Genomic DNA, 21,735 nt, shown 5'->3' with positions numbered 1-21,735 from the left:
CAAGTCTGAACCAGACCGTTTCAAAGGGTTGAAAAAAACACAAAAAACACATCAAAAGGACTATGGCAGGAAATTGTTTTGAAAACCTCATGACTATGAAATGTCAGTCCTGACTATGAAGTCCTTTGACTCGGTCTGAGTCATTAATGACCTGCTGTGCTGCATTCACATCCTTGTGGCCCCATGTCGAGGTCAGGAATTCCAAGAGAGAGAGCGAGGCCGCAGACAAACAGACGATTGTCAAGTTTTACACCTTGACCTCGGTTTAAACTTGTGACTCGCTCCTTTATGCGCGCCGCTGTTTTGGCAGTTGGAGGAAATCAAGGGGGTTGTTGGCGGTTCAAGCCTGATAAGGATCTTGGGATGGAGAAGTTCTGTCAGGGGAAAGGTTACTGGGAGTTTACAGAGAGTGCAGTCAGTCATGGGGAGGATTAAATAAAGGGGAAGCAGGCTGAGGAACTGTGAAGGATTTCAGAACCGCACAGCAGACAAAAACACGCCTGTTCACCCCCCTAGACTTAAATTGAAAGCCAGGGCGAGGGACATTTGGCTTGAACTCCCCCTCACCTTTGGAAGTCTCCAACTACAGGCTACAGAAACAGCAGAGCATCGTGAAGGGGATAATTATGAGACTTCAGGTGCTTTTTTAACTGTATAATGTGATCTATTTTGGTCTGGGAGGGAGGTGTGGGTTTGACTATCAAAGGCATACCATGGTGTAGGCATTCAGGGCACATCTGTTGACCTCCATGACATGTCCTCCCTCCTTTCAATGTCTTTCCTGCCTTTGTTAAGGTTCAGTACAGTGGTGAGCAGCAGCCGATTCAGAACCACATCTTTTTAGTGGAAAATGTGCGACATCCTCTGGCTTCCCAGAATGCAACACAGCAGACTGACAATAAACAATAAATGCCCCAACCTTATTTTCTCTTTGATCGACTCAGTTCTTAGACTTTTCTATTTTACTTGATTTGACAGTTTAAAGTACTGTAGTAGGCTACTGTCTAGAAACATGCACACAGTAACAAACTCGGTCAAGCATTTTAGTACTTTATTTTTGAGATATCAGTGCAAATGAACACCAAAAATGAAAACATAAAAAATGAGATAATGTTTCAGGTTGTCACATGGAAAAATGAAACATCTTTTTTTTTTTTGTTGCTACAAATGTACTTCTCAGATGCACAATGCAGGTCTATGATTGTACGCCATATCTCCACTAGAACCCCCGAGCTCGTTCAGAGCTCTGTTAACCAGTAACAGAAAAGAAAATCACAAAAATATTCAATGCACGTTTATTTTCACACGTTTTATCCACTTGCTCAACAATCTGTGGTTATTTAGGGACTGTTCATGTTCTAAAGGACCCTCTCTCTGTGATAAAAAGACCTATTTTAAGACTTGACATTCCCCCCTTCACCAGTAGGGATACACAGGTAGTTCCCATGCGTCTGCATGCAACAGGCAGCAGTGAGGAGAGTCAGACATTATTACACAACACGGCGCAGGATAGATAATCATTTACCACATAGAGACACATGCAAAGAACAAACCAACCAAAAAATGGGCATAGCATCCTCTGCCATTGTATGTACACTATTACGCATATAATCATATTTACATTTCAGGGCATTAAAAACTAGGGTAATATCTTTTTCTTCAACAATACAAAATAGTCATCTTTCATAATGAAAGTACTATTTACACAAATATATTTAACCATTGTGAAAATGTATTAATAATAGAAGAGACATGTACTTCATATGTACTTCATATGTATGTATTTAAAAAAGGTCACATGTAAGACTAAATGGGTAACACGGTGTGTGAAACCGAAACTGAGACTGAGAAAATACAGTACAATCAAACATGACGAGCTAGAGATCAGATTAGCCCTCGAAACACACCGAATATGTCTCAGTGATTATTGGGTGGCAGGTTCACGTCGAATCCGACTGCTTTGAAATGTACCTGCGTTTTTTCTCATAGTTTCCATGCAATTCTTTTGACATTTTATGAGCTAAAAAAACGGCAAGAAAGAAAAATGTGTCCATAAAAGCACAAGAATCAAAGAAACGTTTAAAATAAACTTCACATACTCTGAAAATCTCAACAGATAACAACACTGACATTTTTCATTACATGCCATAAACATATTCTTATAAGAAATTTGACAGTGCAAACTCAGGGTACAACATCGTGACTGTATCATTTCAGAATAAAAGCGTGACCTTTATTCAATGACTCAGAGTCGTCTTTCTATGAGTGAGGAAGCTGTGCTGGTTTGTACCAGTTTGGAACGGAGCCGTTTCACAGACACTGCTGCCTTGTAACTGTTGCTCCAGAAACCTGTACTAAACTATTGCCACCCACACATAATCTAAACTGTATTATCAACAGGCAAGCTCATCAAGCCTGTGCTTCAAATACTCCAAAGTCACATACCATCTATTAAGACAACATTACCCTGCATTTGCACTGTCAACGTTTAGCCCCCAACAAATTTAACTCTGATCAAAGCAAAATGCATTGAATTGTGTGTTCTCTGGAGAGAGCGAGGGTGCTGTAGCATTCAACACAAGCCCTTCAAACCCAGAGGAGTCCCAGGTACCTGAACAGACTTCACTGTGAACGTTGTTCTCAAGGTCTTCTGTAAAAATGTCTCCCTAGTGTACTTTTGGTAATGGACGTCTGTGCTTGCCCTGGTATGACTTTATTTAGAATCTAATCTAAAATTGATGGATCTCTGTCTATCTGAAGATTTCAAGATGGGGAAAATAAATAAATATGCAGTGAACTGAGCGCTAACATTTTTGGAGTCATCAATAATAAATGCAGCTGGAAATGTTCTTCATAAATGTTTTACAGCTGGCAACAAGGAGGACACAATAGTGATATGCAGACACAAATCATAGGAGTAAAACCTGACCGCTTCTTTGAATGGAGGACTTTGAGTACATACTGTATGGACTGGATATAACCAGTGGGCCATGTGTAAAATCTTAGGACATCCTTATTTTGGTGGATGTCATTTGATATTGTCTTCAAATTAGAGCCATATCGTACCTTTCCACAGCCCGACCACTTACAATTATGATAAAGCAATGAAAATATTCTTTCATTCACTCCGCTCTTCTTTCCTAAAATCCTCATTCTCGCGTTACGCCCTCTTATTCTCGTCAAACTACCAATGAATTTGGCAAGTCAGTAAAAAAAGGTGTGGGGGGGAAGAAGACAAAAAGAAACATGGCTCCCCCTCTGTCTTTTCTCCGTTCATAAAAGTCTTGTCATAAAACTACCATTTGTCAGATGATTGGCTCAGCCGCGGGCTCTTGTGGCTGTGCTTGTCGTTGTGGGGAGGGGGGGAGTGCTGGGTGGAGCTCAGTCTGTGGTCGTAGGCATGCATGTCACTCACAGGCTCCTCCTTCACTCTTAGCCCCGCCCCCTGCCCCTGGGGCCCCTCCCCCTGGTCCCTCATCATCTCCTTCCTCAGCTGGGCGCTGCCCTTCTGCAGCATGTAGTACAGGATGGGGTTGGAGCGGGTCAGCCGCGGGGAGTCGGGGCTGGAGTCACAGCCCTGCTCCTCCTCCTCCTCCTCCTCCCGCCCCCACAGCACCGGGCTCTCCATCTCCCGCTTGACCGGGGGCGGAGGCTCCCGCTTGGGCGAGTCCTGGCACGGGGCCGGGTGGCGCCCCCAGGGAGAGCGGCGGGAGCTGTCGCCCGCCGGAGGGGTGAGCAGGGGTCTGAGGTGTCCGGGGAGGGGGGAGGGCCCTGAGCTGAGGGGGCCGTGCAGGTGCCAGGGCGGGGGGAGGAGCTCGTGATTGTAGCCCGGCTGATTGGCGGCGACGCTCCCGTTGGCTTTACCGTTGGCGTGCCGGACGGAGGGGCTGGCGGCCCCCCGGGGCTGCTGGGATAGCTCTTTCAGACAGTTGTCGGAGAGCAGCAGCTGCTTGAGCACGTTGAAGCCCCTGCTCTCCCTGGGCAGGGCCTCGCTGGGGGGGCTCCTGGCCAGGGGCTCCTCCTCCTCCTTGGGGATCCGGAGCGGCCGGTGTCCAGGCTCATCCTGGGGGGTCAGCGCCAGGCCGCTGCTGCTGCCGCCTCCTCGGTCCCCCGCCCTCTGTGGACTGCTGTTGTTCAGGCTCTCGGCCAGCTCGGGGCAGAAACGCTTCTTCTTGGGGCCGGGCCCCTGGTGGTCCCTCGGCTCCTCCTTGACCGGGCCGGGCCGGGGCTGCGTCTGGGCGCTGCTGGTGTAGTAGGTGGCGGTCTGCTGTTTCAGGAGCTGGCTGAGGAGGCCGTACTTGGCGATGACCTCTGCCGGACGGGGCTCCGGCTTCAGGGGGTCCTGCTGGGCCTCGGACGAGGGGCTGCGCCTCTCGTGGCCACCGCGCCTCTTCCTGCTCGACGGGTCCTCGGACGCGGCGGCGCTGGCGGCGGACACGCCAACCTCGTCGACGGGCTCCATTTTGACCTTGACGTCGGCCAGAGGCCTCTCGGAGCTGTCGCAGGCGACGGAGGCGCTGCGGGGCTTCTCGAAGCACGCCGCCTCCACGCTCCGTCTGCCCCCACCGCCGCCGGCCCCGGAGGAGGGTCCGGCAGAGGCAGGCGCGGCGGTCGGGCCCGTGCCCAGCAGCAGCTGCAGCACGGTGCGGCGCTCCAGGAGGTTCTCGATCTGCTGCGAGGAGGAAGGGGGCGAGGCCTCCCGCCGCGCGAACGGCGTGCCGCTCCCCGAGGCGGCCTCCGACAGCGGGGTGGCGGCGTTCCTCTGGACGGGGGCGTTGAGCCTCTCCAGCAGGGCCAGAGGCCGGCCCGCATCCGGCTCCTGACTCGGGGTTTTGCCGGGCGTCATGGGCGGGGAGGGGGAGGCGGCGCCACACTGGGCCAGGTTCTGCAACAGTTTACTGGCGCTGAAGGCGGGATCGGAGGCTTTCTCAGCAGGGTAGGGTTTAGACTTACACAGATCCAGAGGGCTGGACTGAACGTGGGGGGACGGGTACGAGGAGTAGGGGGACGGGGCGCCTCCCTGGTCCCTGCCGAGGGCGTAGAGCGCCAGGGGTGGAGCCGGGGGCCCCGGCCGGTCCAGGGGGCTGTGTGTCCTACCCTCCTCCCAGGGGGACGAGCCCTTCGGCGGGCCCCGCGACACGCCGCCCCCGAGGGTCCCGGCGGCGTGTGGCAAATCCGGATTAGCGGCCATTTTGTTCACCTTGTCGTTATTCCTGCGCTCCAGAAGCAGCTGCATGAGAGTGACCTTAGGGTGGGACTTCAGCTCCGGGCTCATCTCAAGCTCCTTGGCCTGGGGGGCCTTGGGCCCGGAAGGTTCCGGCTTCCACTTGTTAATCAGAGATTCCGTCAGCTTGTCCAGGCAGGAGGAAGAAGAGGAGGAGGAGGAGGTGGAGAGGGAGGTGGAGCAGGAGGAGAACGCGGCAGCGGAGGAGGTGGGGGGGAAGGCGGCGCGGGCGGGGAGGAAGGCGGCGGGAGATGCGGAGGAGGTGGAGGAGGAGAACGCGGCGGCCGAGGAGGAGGCGGACCCCGGTCGGGCGTGCGTGGCAGTGGTGGCAGCGAAGGCCCTGCCCCTCACGGAGAGGTCGATGGGGGAGCAGCTGGAGTAGCAGCTCTCGGCGTCGTCGCTGCTCTCCTTGGCCAGGCTCCGCCCCTGAACGGAGCACTCGCTGTCAGAGGTGACGGACGAGCCACGGCTGGGCGGAAGGACCCCGCAGTCGTCCTCCAGGTGCCCGTTCTTGGTCAGCTGCTTCTGGCTGTTGTGGTTGTTGAGGAGGAGCAGCAGCAGGCTGCTGCAGGTCTGGGGGGGGCGCGAGGGCCGCGAGTCGAAGCCCCTCTTCTCCCTGGGGGGCGGGTGCTGGCCGTGGGGGGGGAGGGGGTGGGAGCGGGAGGGCGGGGAGGGAGGGAGGGGGCGGGGCGAGCTCTGCGCCCGCAGCAGGGAGGGGCTCCGCTGGCTGGAGCCCAGCGCCGGTCGGTTGAGCGCCGCTGCCGCTGCCGCCGCCGCCGCCGTCGTCCCGTTCTGGCTGGCCAAGGAGCCCAGTGCGTCCTCCGGGCCCCTGAGCGTGGCCTCGTCCGCACTCGCCGGCCTCATGTCCTGGCCCTGCTGCGTTGCCATGGCGGCCAGGCGCTCGCTGGCCGAGCGGCCCGACAGCTGGGCCTTGAGCGCGTGCTGGCGGGAGTACTGCTGCAGGTGGGCCTCGCTGGACAGCAGCAGGGCCAGCTGGCTGCACGCCACGCTGGGCTTGGGCGATGGCGCCGGGCTGGAGCGGATCTTCACCAGGTTGGCCACCGCCTTGAGGCGCTCGGCGCACGACACGGCGTCGCCGGCCGGGGCGGCGGACGGCGGCGTGGCGCTGTGGGCGGAACGCGGCGACTCGGACGGGCGCTCGGGGGCGTGGCCTCCTCCTCCTCCTCGGCGGCTGTAGGGCGTGGCGCTGTGGCTCTGCAGCTTGCTCTTCCTCATCAGGCCCTTCAGCCGGCTGGACGCTGTCCCGTAGCAGGGCGGCGCCGCCTCTTTGGCCGCGGCGGAGGGCGGGGGCGGGGCCTCGGGGGGCGGGGAGCGCTGGTCCGCCGGCTTGCCGGTCTGCTGCGACATGGCCACGCTCTGCAGCCGTGAGCTGAAGGACTGGAGCAGGGAGGCCAGCAGCGTGCTCTCCCCGCCGTGAGGAGAGCCCTCCAGGGCCCCGTTCGGCAGCCCCGCCCCCTGTCCGTTGAGCTCCGCGGGGGGCGAGCTCAGCCTCTGGGTCCCCGGCTGGTTCCAGGCTCCGGAGCAGAGTAGCCTGGCCTTCTTGAGGTGCTGCGAGGCCCCCAGCGAGGGCCCGTTCCCGGGCTTGGGAGCGGCGGGGCCATGGGGCAGCTGGAAGGGCTGGGCCACCTTGTTGACCTGCTCCGGGTTGCCGTGGGCAGCCTCTGACCTCCTGGTTGCTGTGGCCCCAGGTCCAGCCGCCACGGGATGCATCAGTAAACCTTCCAGATAAGTTAGAACAGCTGAATCCGTGTGTGTCTCAGGGCCAGGCTCCTCTCCATGAGTCATGTTCAATACTAGGATCCCCTCGTATGGTTCAACACTGCTACTGGGTAAACAACGTCCACTACTAGGTCATCAGGTCTGCGGGTACATCCAAATACTGAGAAGAAGAAGAGGTGGTGCTGGTGGCAGTGGGGTCCACCAGAGGAGTCTTTAGAGGTCGAGGGGGTGTGACCCACTGTTGTGATATAGCCGCTCACCAAAGTGGGGCGGAGCCACTAGGCCAGTGAAACTGTGGGTGTGGTGGTGGCCATTTTGGTGCTAGCCAGCTCTCCCCGGCGTTCCTGCGAACACCGGGCACTCCCAGAACGCGCGGGCCTGGGGGGGGGGGGGGGAGTGGGGGGGGGGTGCTCGAGTGACTGGCGAGCGAGGAGTTAGCAGGATTTCACCGCCGCGGCGTTGACGAGCTCCGTGCAGCTGAGGATGTTTGGGATGCCAGCCGGGAGGCCCGGTGAGGCCGTCTCCTGCTGGACACACCTTTCTACTCGCCTGGCCTCAGACCCAGGGACCTACGAGAGAGAGAGAGAAAGAGGGAGGGGGAGAGAGGGAGAGAGAGAGAGAGAGGGAGGGGGAGAGAGGGAGAGAGAGGTAGAGAGAGAGGTAGAGAGAGGGAGAGAGAGAGAGAGGGAGAGAGAGAGAGGGAGAAAGAGGGAGAGAGATGGAGACAGAGAGAGAGAGAGAGAGAGAGAGAGAGGGAGAGAGAGAACACAGTGTGAGGAGCTGGGATTTGCACGCACTGCATCACATTCATTTCAACACCTTGTCTGCCGTCCCTGTTACTTAGCAACATATCAGTTTGACTGCGCACAGCCCCCCCCCCTCTCCCCAACATGCCCCCCCCCCCCCCCCCACCATCTAACCAGACCACCAATGTAGATTAGGCTTGATTGGATTCAAATTGAAAATTCAAGCCCACTATCCTGAAAACATTCAGGTCTTGAGCGATAAGCCCCTGGTCGCGATGTGTCTGCGCCGTCTTTCAGGAGTGAAGGGCCTGAGAGAGGAGGAATCACTTCCTATGCAGCCTCAGTCATTTCACTGGATAATCCCCCCGCCCCCCCGCCTCGCACTTGAGCAGCATCTCACAACCCTGGCTCCATTCTCACTCAGCAGCTGCCACCCGCCCACCCACACACACACGTGCACGTAAACGTGCGCACACGCACGCACACACACACACACACACACACACACACACACACACACACACACACTTTATTACCGCAGACAGACAGACTTAATGCCCACCCACCTGGGCTCAGTCCTTGCTGTCCTGCCGACAGCGAGCCCTGGCCTAATCTAACCTGCCCAGTTAGATCCTTCTCCTGCCCCTGGTGAAGGCAATTAGATCCCTCTCCTGCCCCTGCTGAGGGCAGTTAGATCCCTCTCCTGCCCCTGGTGAGGTCAGTCTGGGCAGGAGTCAGGTTGCCATGGCAATTTTCAGTGTCAATGACAACGTATTTTTTTTTTAAACATTTAGAAACAATTCTTCAGTTAAGAGTTCTATATTATCACTCACTCTGAGCTCAATGGAGTTCACATTAGTCTTGTTTACTTGCAATACAGGATCAATACAGCAATACAGGATCCTTCGCAATTGTCACTAGCCAATGGTGTTGAATCAGTCTAGGCTGTCAGCTGTGCGTGGGTTTGATGTGTGTGTGTGTGTGTGTGTCTGCGCCCGCATGTGTGTGAGGATCAGGTGCACCTGTCATGCCGCGCCACCGCCAGGTTGTCTGTGGTGGGGGGGGGGGGGGGCGGGACTCTGACACGCAGGACACCGTTGCCATGACAGTGTCAGCGGCGCTGCCCTGGGAGACCTCTGCTCTGAACCCTGTCAGGCCGGTCTCCGTGGATACGGGACACCTCCGACAGTCGGGGCCGCGCTCTGTAAAGGTTAATTAATACAGAGTCTCCGCCTCCCCTCGGCTGCCGGAGAACGTCTCACCTCGGAGATCGTCTCCTTTGCGCTCGGCCGAGCGGACAGAGGACCGTAGAGAGAGCCGGCCGGCAGGAAAGCAGCCCTTGATTATGATGGAAGGTCAGCAGCGCGGTCGAGCCTAAATAACACCGGGGGATCGGTAGACGCCGGGCCGTCGGCGACCTGGCGGGGCTGTAATCTGGGCTGTCATCCGCCCCCTCAGTACGGCCCAGGTCCACAGGGGGGCACCCTTTAAAGACGCAGTGAAATATATATTTTTTATACACGATTTTGGATCACGTCCTTGGTCATAGTGTGTACCTATTCGACAATATATAACAAGGTCAACCAATAATCTCACAACATCCACCCGTCAATCAACGCTATCCGCCTATCAAATCTATGTGAAGTTGTTATAACCCGCCCACTTGTCAGTGTTCCAATCAAATTCCTCTAAATGTTATGTCCTGCCTCTATTGCCTGTTTGAGTCGGAAATACGTCAAACTACGGAAGTTAGATGATCTCAGATGTCCGTATCAGATGGACTTTAATGCCGCCTTGAAAACGAGCCGGGATTAGCGCCAGACTTAATGTAGACCGGCCGACCCCGCTGACGCCCGGACGACATCCAGCCGGCACCCAGCCGACGCCCGGCCGACATCCAGCCAACATCCAGCCAACGCCCAGCCGACGCCCACCCGACATCCACCCGACATCCAGCCAACATCCAGCCAACGCCCAGCCGACACCCAGCCAACGCCCAGCCGACATCCAGCCGGCACGCAGCTGACAGCCAGCCGACATCCAGCCGACACCCAGACGCTGAAGCTGTGCCGGGAGAGAGACGGAGGAGGGCGACTGAGCGCGTCTTTTCAGGCCGCCCACGACGGCGGTCCACGACGACGCCAGCCCCCCCCCCCCGCAGACCGGCCGACCATGCCCAGGAGCAAGTCTGGCCAGGGGGACCGAGACTCCACCCAGAGTGGCCCATCAGCGTCGGTTACAGTTCAAAGCCAGCTTTAAGCTGCTGACCCTAATCTAACGACAACAAAAGCCAACCTGTCACACCGGGCCATCCCAGGTCTGCTGTCCTGCTAATCACAGATGGCAGGATTAGGTCTATTTCCCGCCAGGGGGCTTAACTCAATTAAAAACGGAACGTGCAGTGGAGCACATCGTCGCCTGGTAAACAAGTAAACAAATGTTTACCGTCAACTTAGTTTGGAGGACTCACGCCGGGTCCATAAGGTCGGCCTAGCAGCAAAACAGGTACATACTATAAATGTGTTTAGGAGGCGCATGCATAATTCCAATGTTAAATGCGGTTCATGATCTTAACTGTTGGCGTTGGACCTTGGGATTTAGAGCTGACCTTGCGTCGGGCCAGGCTAAATATTCCTCCCTAATTCATGCATAAACAGTTGAAAGGCACGGCTGACTGCATTCATATCTCTGTATTTATTGTATTGAAAGTGTCGGCCTCTCTGAAGAACGGTGGCCCTCGGGGGCCCGGGGACCCATCAGCAATGACAGAGACCAGGTCACACGGCCCCGCAACAGCAAGGGCGGGATAAAATATGTTCTCCACACGACTGTGCTCCGTGAACTAATAAATGACCTTAATATATGTAGCCTGTCCTCTAAAGCAAGCCCCTAAAGCACTCCCCCCCACCCCCCGACACTCCCTTCCAGGACAGGAGACAGGCTGTCCCGTGTGTGTGTGTGTGTGTGTGTGTATTACTATTACATTATCTCTCCTGCCGTACATATTGAAAATGACCTTACACATCTGTTAACATGTCATCTCATTGGTGGTGGCCCCCCAAAAGCCTGACCCCTCCCCCACAGTGAGACGCGAGCAGGGCCAATGAGCCTCTCTCAGGTTACCGTGGTGATTATCCATTATCTTTGACAATGTCACACAATGACACGGCCGACGCATTCTAAAGTGATTTTTACTACAGTGGCCACGGGCGAGAGGGAGGGCAGCTATGGAAAGGAGAGCTTCATCATCGCCGGTCTCTCTCTCTCTCTCTCTCTCTCCCTCCCTCCCTCCCTCTCTCCCTCTCTCCCTCTCTCCTCTCACTCCCAGACACCAGGAACAGGAAGGTCACTGCACTATCAGCCGTTTTCTATGTGAAATTACCAGAAAACCGGCGTGAATATGACCTGATGCAGATGTCAGGGATTAGATCTCCGAGTCTGACCTTCAACCCCCCCTGCAGATTGATCGCACCATCACCCCCAATAGGCCCCGCCCCTCACCCTGCCCTCAAAACGAGACTCCCCAAATGACCTTCATTGTCAAGAATGGTAATCCATTTAAGCCATTTAAAATGTATGAGTCAAAACAAAAGAATTAGAACCGGGAAGGAGCCACAGGAGCTGTTAAAGTCAAGGTCGTTCGCACTGCGGAGGCTTTTCCACGCCACGCAACAGCTGGTGTCCATGCAAAGCTCTGGGCGTTAATAAAAAGTGACAATGCCGCCCGAGCAACTGTGTATCACTAATGCCTGACACCAGGCTGGCAGATGTGTTCTCTCCCTGCATCAAAGGGGAGTCAAGGTTAAAGGAATTTAAAAGGAGGGCCGATGCCTAAACAGTATTATATCATGTAATCTGCAGCCTAGCCTAGCTGCACATACTCAACGGGGGTAGCTCACTTACACATGCAGCGCGTCCGCCATTTGTAAATTCAATATGGCCCTGACATGATTAAATAAGACAAAAGGCGAGCTACCTGGCCAAATGCAATTGTTCAAACCTGGTGCGGGCGGACTTCCACATCGGAGGAAAGTGGAATTAAAAGCTCTCTCTCACCTTGAGAGAGGTAAACATGAGAATAACAGGCTACTGAACAGCAGGGGGCTAGAGCGAAAAAATATGTTTAGGAGATAAGTCAATCAGGACAAAACAACAACATTGAAACACCCCACATACACACACGCGCGCGCACACACACACACACACACACACACACACACACACATACACAGTGAAAACTAGGGCACTCTGACCCAATTCTAAGGATGCATTGACTAAACAACCCACACATAGTGCACGTACACCCACATGCGCATACAGAGTACACACACACACACGCACACGTACACACACACACAAAAGAAATAGGCTAAATATAATAAAACAAATATCAGAATACCACAAAGCTGCACTTTTCGCACACAGTAAAACACAATTCTCTAGACTATGATAAAAACACGGGCGACTCCACATACAGTAGCACCTGAGCGTGAGCTGAGCGGGTTCTCCGGACAGGAAGGTCATGTCCTGACTGAGCACCTGGGTTCTGCGCCCTGCGTCTGGGCCGGTCCAAGCCAGAAAGGTCCTGTCCTGACTGAGCACCTGGGTTCTGAGCCCTGCGTCTGGGCCGGTCCAGGCCAGAAAGGTCCTGTCCTGACTGAGCACCTGTGTTCTGCGCCCTGCGTCTGGGCCGGTCCAAGCCAGGTTTGAACTTTTAACTGGCCCCGTATCAGAACAGGGAGTTCCGAGGCCTGCAGGAGAATTCATGCACGCTGATGCCATGAGTCATCTAAGCGATTCAGTGCCCACTGCCCAGCAGACTTCCAGGGACAAACCCAAGTGACCCAGGGAGATATCAATCCCCAGCCCCTCCCCCCGTACCCTGGAACGTAGACCTGGAGGGGAACTAACCCCCCCTCACCCAAGAGAGCATAGCCAGGGCTATCACAATGTTTGTGTCTATAGTAAATATTTGTGTGCTGGATGGAAGACCCACCCAAGGGCTATTTCCTGAGAGGAGAGAAATTAGTGAGTTGATTAAAATACACACATTCCTTCCTTAATGAGCCGTGGCCAGTATCAATAGCTTTCGTTTCTACGCGGGCTCGGAGGTAATCCTAAGCCAACATCGTCCGTTCAAAACACTTATTATGTTCGCCCCAAAGCGACACACATTTTCCATTAGAAAATGTTGGAAGGCTGAAGTTGGTTCAGGTTGGTGGAAGCCAGAGCAGTGATTGGCCTGTGGCCATCATGCTAGAGAACAAAACAGAGCCTTTGAAGGCATCTGGAGCAGCCTGGTGATGATGGCTGAGGGATATAGGCCACCGCACCAGAGAGACAAGCACCAGAGAGACAAGCGCCCAGTGAACCAACCCCTGATGCATGTCGTCGTGCGGTTGTTGAACGAAATCGGTCGTCTTATAAGCGGTCAGTAAAATCAACCAAATGTTAAGAGGTGGACATGGTTGAATGTAGCTAGCCTTGTTTTGAGTAGGTTGGTGTTCTAACAGTGTTGTTATAAGCACAGAGAATATCAACCATTCATTCATGTTTCTGTGGGATGTAACTATATCCGGTATAATGATAAACCGTGCTGGAATTTAATTAAATTTATCGCGATACCATTATCATCAAAACCGTGTTTGATTTCCGCGCTTTGAAAGACTAACTGTAAAACGTTGTCCATCATCAACCAAAGTTAGCAAGTCTCCAAGACACTTTATTTTAATGTTTATGCAAAAAAGAGTGCATAGTGCTGCTAATTTTATTTGTGGTTTTCAATCGAACATTTTGAAATGATTTCAGTGTATCAGCAGTTTTTGAAAATGTTTAGCAGATTTTATGATACCACGATAATACTGATAACCGTGATAATTTTGGTCACTATAATCGTGATATGAAATGTTCTTACCGTTACATCTCTAATATGCTGAATGCATTCTACATGGTCTCAATAAGAAGACCCACTCAACTAAACTAAACACCTCAAGCTCTGAACTGTAGAAAGCGTACAGCTTCTTGAGGAGAATAGACTGTACTTTTACTGAGACGCCAAGCGTAGTTTTTTATACAAAGCAAAATGTACTTGGCATTAGGAAAACAATGGTGGGCCCTGATACATGTAACTGTGTGCAGGACGTACGCATGTACAATACTAACACACAGGGGTCGATCTCAAGTCCCCCCCCCCCCACCATCGATGTTGCGGGGGAGGACCAATCAGCCGGCCCAGCGCCCGCCGGCCCACAGCCCAGGAGCTGCTCGGCTGAAGAACGGTGGCTTTTAATGAATCATTTCCATAATGTGGTCTGGCGAACATCCGGAGCTGCTCCCGCTGTGAGTCAGCAAGATGTGGCGTGATTGGGTTAAAAGGAGTCTTACTTGATTGTGGAATGACTCATTTGGGACGGTTTTGGAATAAGCTGGCCAGTGACAGCGGCACAAGCGAGGGAGAAGAGAGGAGACATGTCCCAGCCATCATTTCTCCATCCTTAATGCCTGCGCTGACCTACTTCTGAGGGAGTTTTTAAATCATCCTAATGCTCGCTCCGAGGGGGTGAAAGAGAATGGCGGAGGAGGGGCACGATTTGGGCACAATGGGCTATTTCGGGTCATTTCTTCGGACTAATCCAAAATGGCTTCTCTTTTCTCTGCTTGGCAGCTTTTTTTTTTCCAGTTTAGCTTAAAAAAAATACTGTTGCATTCAAACAACACTCTGCTAAAGGATAAAACGACTATGCGTAACTTTTTGGGAGAAAGTCACCGGCTGCACCAGTCCCGTTGACAGCATAATCACCTACTGGACACCTACTGTAAATGGGATTAGGCCTACACCTGCCCCCTACCCCCCTACACCTACTCCCTACCCCCCTACACCTGCCCCCTACACCTACTCCCTACCCCCCTACACCTGCCCCCTACACCTCTACACCTGTCCCCTACCCCCCTACACCTACTCCCTACCCCCCTACACCTGCCCCCTACACCCCTACACCTGCCCCCTACACCTACCCCCCTACACCTGCCCCCTACAACTACCCCCTACACCTACTCCCCTAAACTTGCCCCTTACACCTACCCCCTACACCTGCCCCCTACACCTACCCCCTACCCCCTACACCTGCCCCCCACCCCTACCCCCTATACCTACCCCTGCCCCTGGTGCTGCCTGTATCCCTTCTGTCTCAGCCTGTATCTCTTCTGTCTCAGCCTGTATCTCTTCTGTCTCAGCCTGTATCTCTTCTGTCTCAGCCTGTATCTCTTCTGTCTCAGCCTGTATCTCTTCTGTCTCAGCCTGTATCTCTTCTGTCTCAGCCTGTATCTCTTCTGTCTCAGCCTGTATCTCTTCTGTCTCAGCCTGTATCTCTTCTGTCTCAGCCTGTATCTCTTCTGTCTCAGCCTGTATCTCTTCTGTCTCAGCCTGTATCTCTTCTGTCTCAGTCTGTATCTCTTCTGTCTCAGCCTGTATCTCTTCTTTCTCAGTCTGTATCTCTTCTGTCTCAGCCTGTATCTCTTCTGTCTCAGCCTGTATCTCTTCTGTCTCAGCCTGTATCTCTTCTGTCTCAGCCTGTATCTCTTCTTTCTCAGTCTGTATCTCTTCTGTCTCAGTATGTATCTCTTCTGTCCCAGTCTGTATCTCTTCTGTCTCAGCCTGTATCTCTTCTGTCTCAGCCTGTATCTCTTCTGTCTCAGCCTGTATCTCTTCTGTCTCAGCCTGTATCTCTTCTTTCTCAGTCTGTATCTCTTCTGTCTCAGTCTGTATCTCTTCTGTCCCAGTCTGTATCTCTTCTGTCTCAGCCTGTATCTCTTCTGTCTCAGCCTGTATCTCTTCTGTCTCAGCCTGTATCTCTTCTGTCTCAGCCTGTATCTCTTCTGTCTCAGCCTGTATCCCTTCTGTCTCAGCCTGTATCTCTTCTGTCTCAGCCTGTATCTCTTCTGTCTCAGCCTGTATCTCTTCTGTCTCAGCCTGTATCTCTTCTGTCTCAGCCTGTATCTCTTCTGTCTCAGCCTGTATCTCTTCTGTCTCAGCCTGTATCTCTTCTGTCTCAGTCTGTATCCCTTCTGTCTCAGCCTGTATCTCTTCTGTCTCAGCCTGTATCTCTTCTGTCTCAGTCTGTATCTCTTCTGTCTCAGTCTGTATCTCTTCTGTCTCAGTCTGTATCCCTTCTGTCTCAGTCTGTATCTCTTCTGTCTCAGCCTGTATCTCTTCTGTCTCAGTCTGTATCTCTTCTGTCTCAGTCTGTATCTCTTCTGTCTCAGCCTGTATCTCTTCTGTCACAGCCTGTATCTCTTCTGTCTCAGTCTGTATCTCTTCTGTCTCAGCCTGTATCTCTTCTGTCTCAGTCTGTATCCCTTCTGTCTCAGTCTGTATCTCTTCTGTCTCAGCCTGTATCTCTTCTGTCTCAGCCTGTATCTCTTCTGTCTCAGCCTGTATCTCTTCTGTCTCAGCCTGTATCTCTTCTGTCTCAGTCTGTATCTCTTCTGTCTCAGTCTGTATCTCTTCTGTCTCAGCCTGTATCTCTTCTTTCTCAGCCTGTATCTCTTCTTTCTCAGCCTGTATCTCTTCTGTCTCAGCCTGTATCTCTTCTGTCACAGCCTGTATCTCTTCTGTCTCAGTCTGTATCTCTTCTGTCTCAGCCTGTATCTCTTCTGTCTCAGTCTGTATCCCTTCTGTCTCAGTCTGTATCTCTTCTGTCTCAGCCTGTATCTCTTCTGTCTCAGCCTGTATCTCTTCTGTCTCAGCCTGTATCTCTTCTGTCTCAGCCTGTATCTCTTCTGTCTCAGTCTGTATCTCTTCTGTCTCAGTCTGTATCTCTTCTGTCTCAGCCTGTATCTCTTCTTTCTCAGCCTGTATCTCTTCTTTCTCAGCCTGTATCTCTTCTGTCTCAGCCTGTATCTCTTCTGTCTCAGCCTGTATCCCTTCTGTCTCAGCCTGTATCTCTTCTGTCTCAGCCTGTATCTCTTCTTTCTCAGCCTGTATCTCTTCTTTCTCAGCCTGTATCCCTTCTGTCTCAGTCTGTATCTCTTCTGTCTCAGCCTGGGCTACTAAACCAGACACTCCCTCCCTTTTCTTGCTCAGCCCAGTTCTGTGTATAAGACAAGCTATGGCTCATAACACACAGAGCATAACACAGTATATTATTATTATGGCTGTGCGTCTATGAGCCATAGCTTGTCTTAAACAGTGTAAACTAAGCTTTAGTCCTCCTTTTAGAATTCCTGCTAGCTACCACTCCATTTTGTCCTGACTCCATGCTAAGGATGTCCCTCTCTCTTGCCCGTACTGTAAGGGTTCACTCCCTCTCTCTTCCTGTACTGTAAGGGTTCACTCCCTCCCTCTTCCTGTACTGTAAGGGTTCACTCCCTCTCTCTTCCTGTACTGTAAGGGTTCACTCCCTCTCTCTTCCCATACTGTAAGGGTTCACTCCCTCTCTCTTCTCATACTGTAAGGGTTCACTCCCTCTCTCTTCCTGTACTGTAAGGGTTCACTCCCTCTCTCTTCCCATACTGTAAGGGTTCACTCCCTCTCTCTTCCCATACTGTAAGGGTTCACTCTCTCTCTCTTCCCATACTGTAAGGGTTCACTCTCTCTCTCTTCCCATACTGTAAGGGTTCACTCCCTCTCTCTTCCTGTACTGTAAGGGTTCACTCCCTCTCTCTTCCCATACTGTAAGGGTTCACTCCCTCTCTCTTCCTGTACTGTAAGGGTTCACTCCCTCTCTCTTGTAAGGGTTCACTCCCTCTCTCTTCCCATACTGTAAGGGTTCACTCCCTCTCTCTTCCTGGACTGTAAGGGTTCACTCCCTCTCTCTTCCCATACTGTAAGGGTTCCCACCCTCTCTCTTGTAAGGGTTCCCTCCCTCTCTCTTCCCGTTCTGTAGGGTCCCTCCCAGTGAAAGGCCTGGAGAGCGCCGTGCTCTTTCTCTATTCTACTGTATTGGAACGGAGCGGGGATGTAAATGGACCAGGTCAGAGCAAACAACATGATTCCTGACCTCCGGAGCGCTGAATGGCTTCGCCTGGCCAGAACACCCCAGCGCTCCGGTCAGGTGGCCTAACTAGGAACAAGCAGGCGGACGGGCCCCCCGCTGGGCGGCTGGGCGGGGCAGCGGAGCAGAGCGGAGATGGAGGAGGACCGTTGGGGTCCACTGCTTTCTGTACCAGCGTCCAAGAGCAGGACGTCATTAGGGATGAGTTGGGGGGAAAACCTGCCGTCTGCACACCCAACCTGACAACATTACACCTGAGAGAGAGAGAGAGAGAGAGAGAGAGAGAGAGAGAGAGAGAGAGAGAAAAGATAGAGAGAGGGAGAGAGAGAAAGAGAGAGAGATTGAGAGAGAAAGAGAGAGAGAGATAGATAGATAGAGGGAGAGACATAAAGATAGATAGATAGATAGATAGATAGATAGATAGATAGAGAGAAAGTGAGAGAGATAGAGACAGGGAGAGAGAGAGAGAGAGAGAGATAGACAGATAGAGAGGGAGAAAGAGAGAGATAAACAGATAGGTAGAGAGAGTGAGAGAGAGAGAAAGAGAGAGAGAGGCAGCGACCAAACACTGCAGCCCTCAGCCCTGTGACAGTGTAGCAATGGCGGGGCGGACGGTGGCATCTCTCTCTCTCCCGGTGAGTACGTCTCTCTCTCTCCCCCAGTGAGTACCTCTCTCTCTCTCTCCCGGTGAGAACGTCTCTCTCTCTCCCGGTGAGTACGTCTCTCTCTCTCCCGGTGAGTACGTCTCTCTCTCTCCCGGTGAATACGTCTCTCTCTCTCCCGGTGAGTACGTCTCTCTCTCTCCTGGTGAGTATGTCTCTCTCTCTCTCCCGGTGAGTACGTCTCTCTCTCTCCCGGTGAGAACGTCTCTCTCTCTCCCGGTGAGTACGTCTCTCTCTCCCCCGGTGAGTACGTCTCTCTCTCTTCCGGTGAGTACGTCTCTCTCTCTCCCGGTGAGTACGTCTCTCTCTCCCCCGGTGAGTACCTCTCTCTCTCCCGGTGAGTATGTCTCTCTCTCTACGTCTCTCTCTCCCCTGGTGAGTACAGCTCTCTCTCCCCCGGTGAGTACGTCTCTCTCTCCCCTGGTGAGTACGTCTCTCTCTCTCCCGGTGAGTACGTCTCTCTCTCCCCCGGTGAGTACGGCGGCGCGGCCGACAGGGCTCCACCGCCGCAGGGCGGACGAGGGGGCGGAGCTGATGGTGAAGCGCATGCAGACACACACCAGCCCTCCTACCCTGTCATCCTCAGCTGGGGAGGCTGATACAGGTAAAGTGCAGTAATCAATTTGCTCCACTGGCAGAAGGGCTCCTGAGGAATACTAATCAGGCCTCTATCTATCTCTCTCTCTCTCTCTCCTCCCTCGTTCTCTGCCTCTCCCCTCCGTCTCTCTTTCACTCCCCCGCTCCCCTCTCCCTCTCTCATTCCTCGCTCACCTTTCTCATGACTTGACACCCCTGTGTGGCCCCAGCCTGACCAAACGCTAACGGGGGCCACGCGGGGGCCACGCTGTCTTCTGCACAGATAACTGCTGCCACTAATCAAGCCGGCGTGCACCGGGGCGTGGGATTAAAGAGCTCGCACAGCTTGACTCGGCCGCTGAATAGAGCCACGCAAACAAACACACGCATGCACACACACACACACACACACGCATCTAAAACACGCACAGCACACACACATTCAAAAACGAGCGCACACACACACACACACATGCATAGAATGAGGTCAAAATAAAACCTGTAGCAACCCAGAAGTGTCTCGTCCTACAAACACACACACAAGCACACACAGACACACACGCAAACCGTACAGATAGAAACATGCAAAAGCACAATGAGGTCAACGTAAAAAGCTGGCGCGGGAGGAGCTTCTCTCGCTTTATAAAAGCACCCGCACAACAAGATTAGATCTAAATTTACCTCCCATTCAAAATGGAGGCTATGGTAAACCACCCTGTTCTCCCTCTCAGAACACACATCACGCACCGAGCCACGCGCCCTAACCTGCACCCCCCACGCGCCCTAACCTCCACCCCCATGCGCCCTAACCTCCACCCCCCACGCGCCCTAACCTGCACCCCCCCACGCGCCCTAACCTCCACCCCCCACGCGCCCTAACCTCCAACCCCCACGCGCCCTAACCTCCACCCCCATGCGCCCTAACCTGCACCCCCCACGCGCCCTAACCTCCACCCCCCACGCGCCCTAACCTGCACCCACAACGCGCCCTAACCTGCACCCCCCCACGCGCCCTAACCTCCACCCCCCACGCGCCCTAACCTCCAACCCCCACGCGCCCTAACCTTCATCCCCCACGCGCCCTAACCTGCACCCCCCACGCGCCCTAACCTGCATCCCCCACGCGCCCTAACCTGCACCCCCAACGCGCCCTAACCTCCACCCCCCACGCGCCCTAACCTGCACCCACAACGCGCCCTAACCTGCACCCCCCCACGCGCCCTAACCTCCACCCCCCACGCGCCCTAACCTCCAACCCCCACGCGCCCTAACCTCCACCCCCCACGCGCCCTAACCTCCACCCCCCACGCGCCCTAACCTCCACCCCCCACGCGCCCTAACCTCCACCCCCCACGCGCCCTAACCTCCACCCCCCACGCGCCCTAACCTCCAACCCCCACGCGCCCTAACCTCCACCCCCCACGCGCCCTAACCTCCAACCCCCACGCGCCCTAACCTTTATCCCCTACGCGCCCTAACCTGCACCCCCCACGCGCCCTAACCTGCACCCCCCACGCGCCCTAACCTGCACCCCCCACGCGCCCTAACCTGCACCCCCCACGCGCCCTAACCTGCACCCCCCACGCGCCCTAACCTGCATCCCCCACGCGCCCTAACCTCCACCCCCCACGCGCCCTAACCTGCACCCCCCCACGCGCCCTGACCTGCCCCCCCCACGCGCCCTACCCTCCACCCCCCCACGCGCCCTAACCTCCATCCCCCACGCGCCCTAACCTCCATCCCCCACGCGCCCTAACCTCCAACCCCCTCTCGCCCTAACCTTCATCCCCCACGCGCCCTAACCTGCACCCCCCACGCGCCCTAACCTCCACCCCCCACGCGCCCTAACCTGCACCCCCCACGCGCCCTAACCTTCATCCCCCACGCGCCCTAACCTGCACCCCCCACGCGCCCTAACCTCCATCCCCCACGCGCCCTAACCTCCAACCCCCTCTCGCCCTAACCTTCATCCCCCACGCGCCCTAACCTGCACCCCCCACGCGCCCTAACCTCCACCCCCCACGCGCCCTAACCTGCACCCCCCACGCGCCCTAACCTCCACCCCCCACGCGCCCTAACCTGCATCCCCCACGAACAGGAGCACACTCAGCCACCAACTTGACAGGACTTTCATTCCAATTTGTTTTCATCTACATTCACAACTCATACTTTGGTCTCTCTCTCTCTCTTTCTCTCTCTCTTTCTTCACACCATATCAAACAGATGTACCCAGGCTGCCTGGAGGCTGACACAGAGTCCTCAATGCAGCACACACACACGTGCGCGCACACACGCACACACAGCCATGAAGCAGAGATAGTAGAGAGAGAGAGAGAGGGAGAGATAGGGAGAGAGAGAGAGGGAGAGAGAGAGAGAGAGAGAGAGAGGGAGAGAGAGGGAGAGAGAGAGAGGGAGAGAGAGAGAGAGAGAGAGAGAACGCCACCCTACGCATCAGCAGGGATATTTCATTATGTACATAACGAGTGCCATTAATCGCTCTTAACAAGAGGACGCAACCTCACCTTGGCAGTCTCACACTCACAGCAGGGGGGCGGGGTTGATGGGGGGGGGGGTGAATTAAAATTCACCACACTCAGGAGGATCTGCCATCTCCTTGCCCCCCCCCCGTGTGTATCAGTGAGCGACGCCCGGACGCCCCGATACAGCAGCTGTACCGTCCGTCTCCCAAAGCCGTCAACACCGTACAGCGGCTAAATAAACACATCGGTAAAAAATAAATAAATAAATAAATAAATAAATAAATAAAAGTCGAAAATGCCGCAGTGGTCTCGCCA

General features: G+C 54.3%; 1 protein-coding gene across 1 annotated transcript in view; it reads right to left on the bottom strand.

The window, feature by feature from the left end:
• Nucleotides 1-1,124: 1,124 nt before the first annotated feature.
• nrip1b (nuclear receptor interacting protein 1b) overlaps nucleotides 1,125-21,735 on the bottom strand; it is a 37,725-nt gene continuing 17,114 nt past the window's right edge. Inside the window, exon 2 of the mRNA XM_084449947.1 lies at nucleotides 1,125-7,533. Within this exon, the coding sequence (XP_084306073.1) occupies nucleotides 3,296-7,030 (3,735 nt within the window). The 5' untranslated portion in view covers nucleotides 7,031-7,533 and the 3' untranslated portion in view covers nucleotides 1,125-3,295. The remainder of the gene's footprint in view (nucleotides 7,534-21,735) is intronic.

The sequence above is a fragment of the Borostomias antarcticus genome (genome assembly GCF_949987555.1).
Source record: "Borostomias antarcticus genome assembly, chromosome: 15".
In the NCBI taxonomy this organism is placed as follows: Eukaryota; Metazoa; Chordata; class Actinopteri; order Stomiiformes; family Stomiidae; genus Borostomias; species Borostomias antarcticus.
This window is presented reverse-complemented; position numbering and strand designations above follow the sequence as displayed.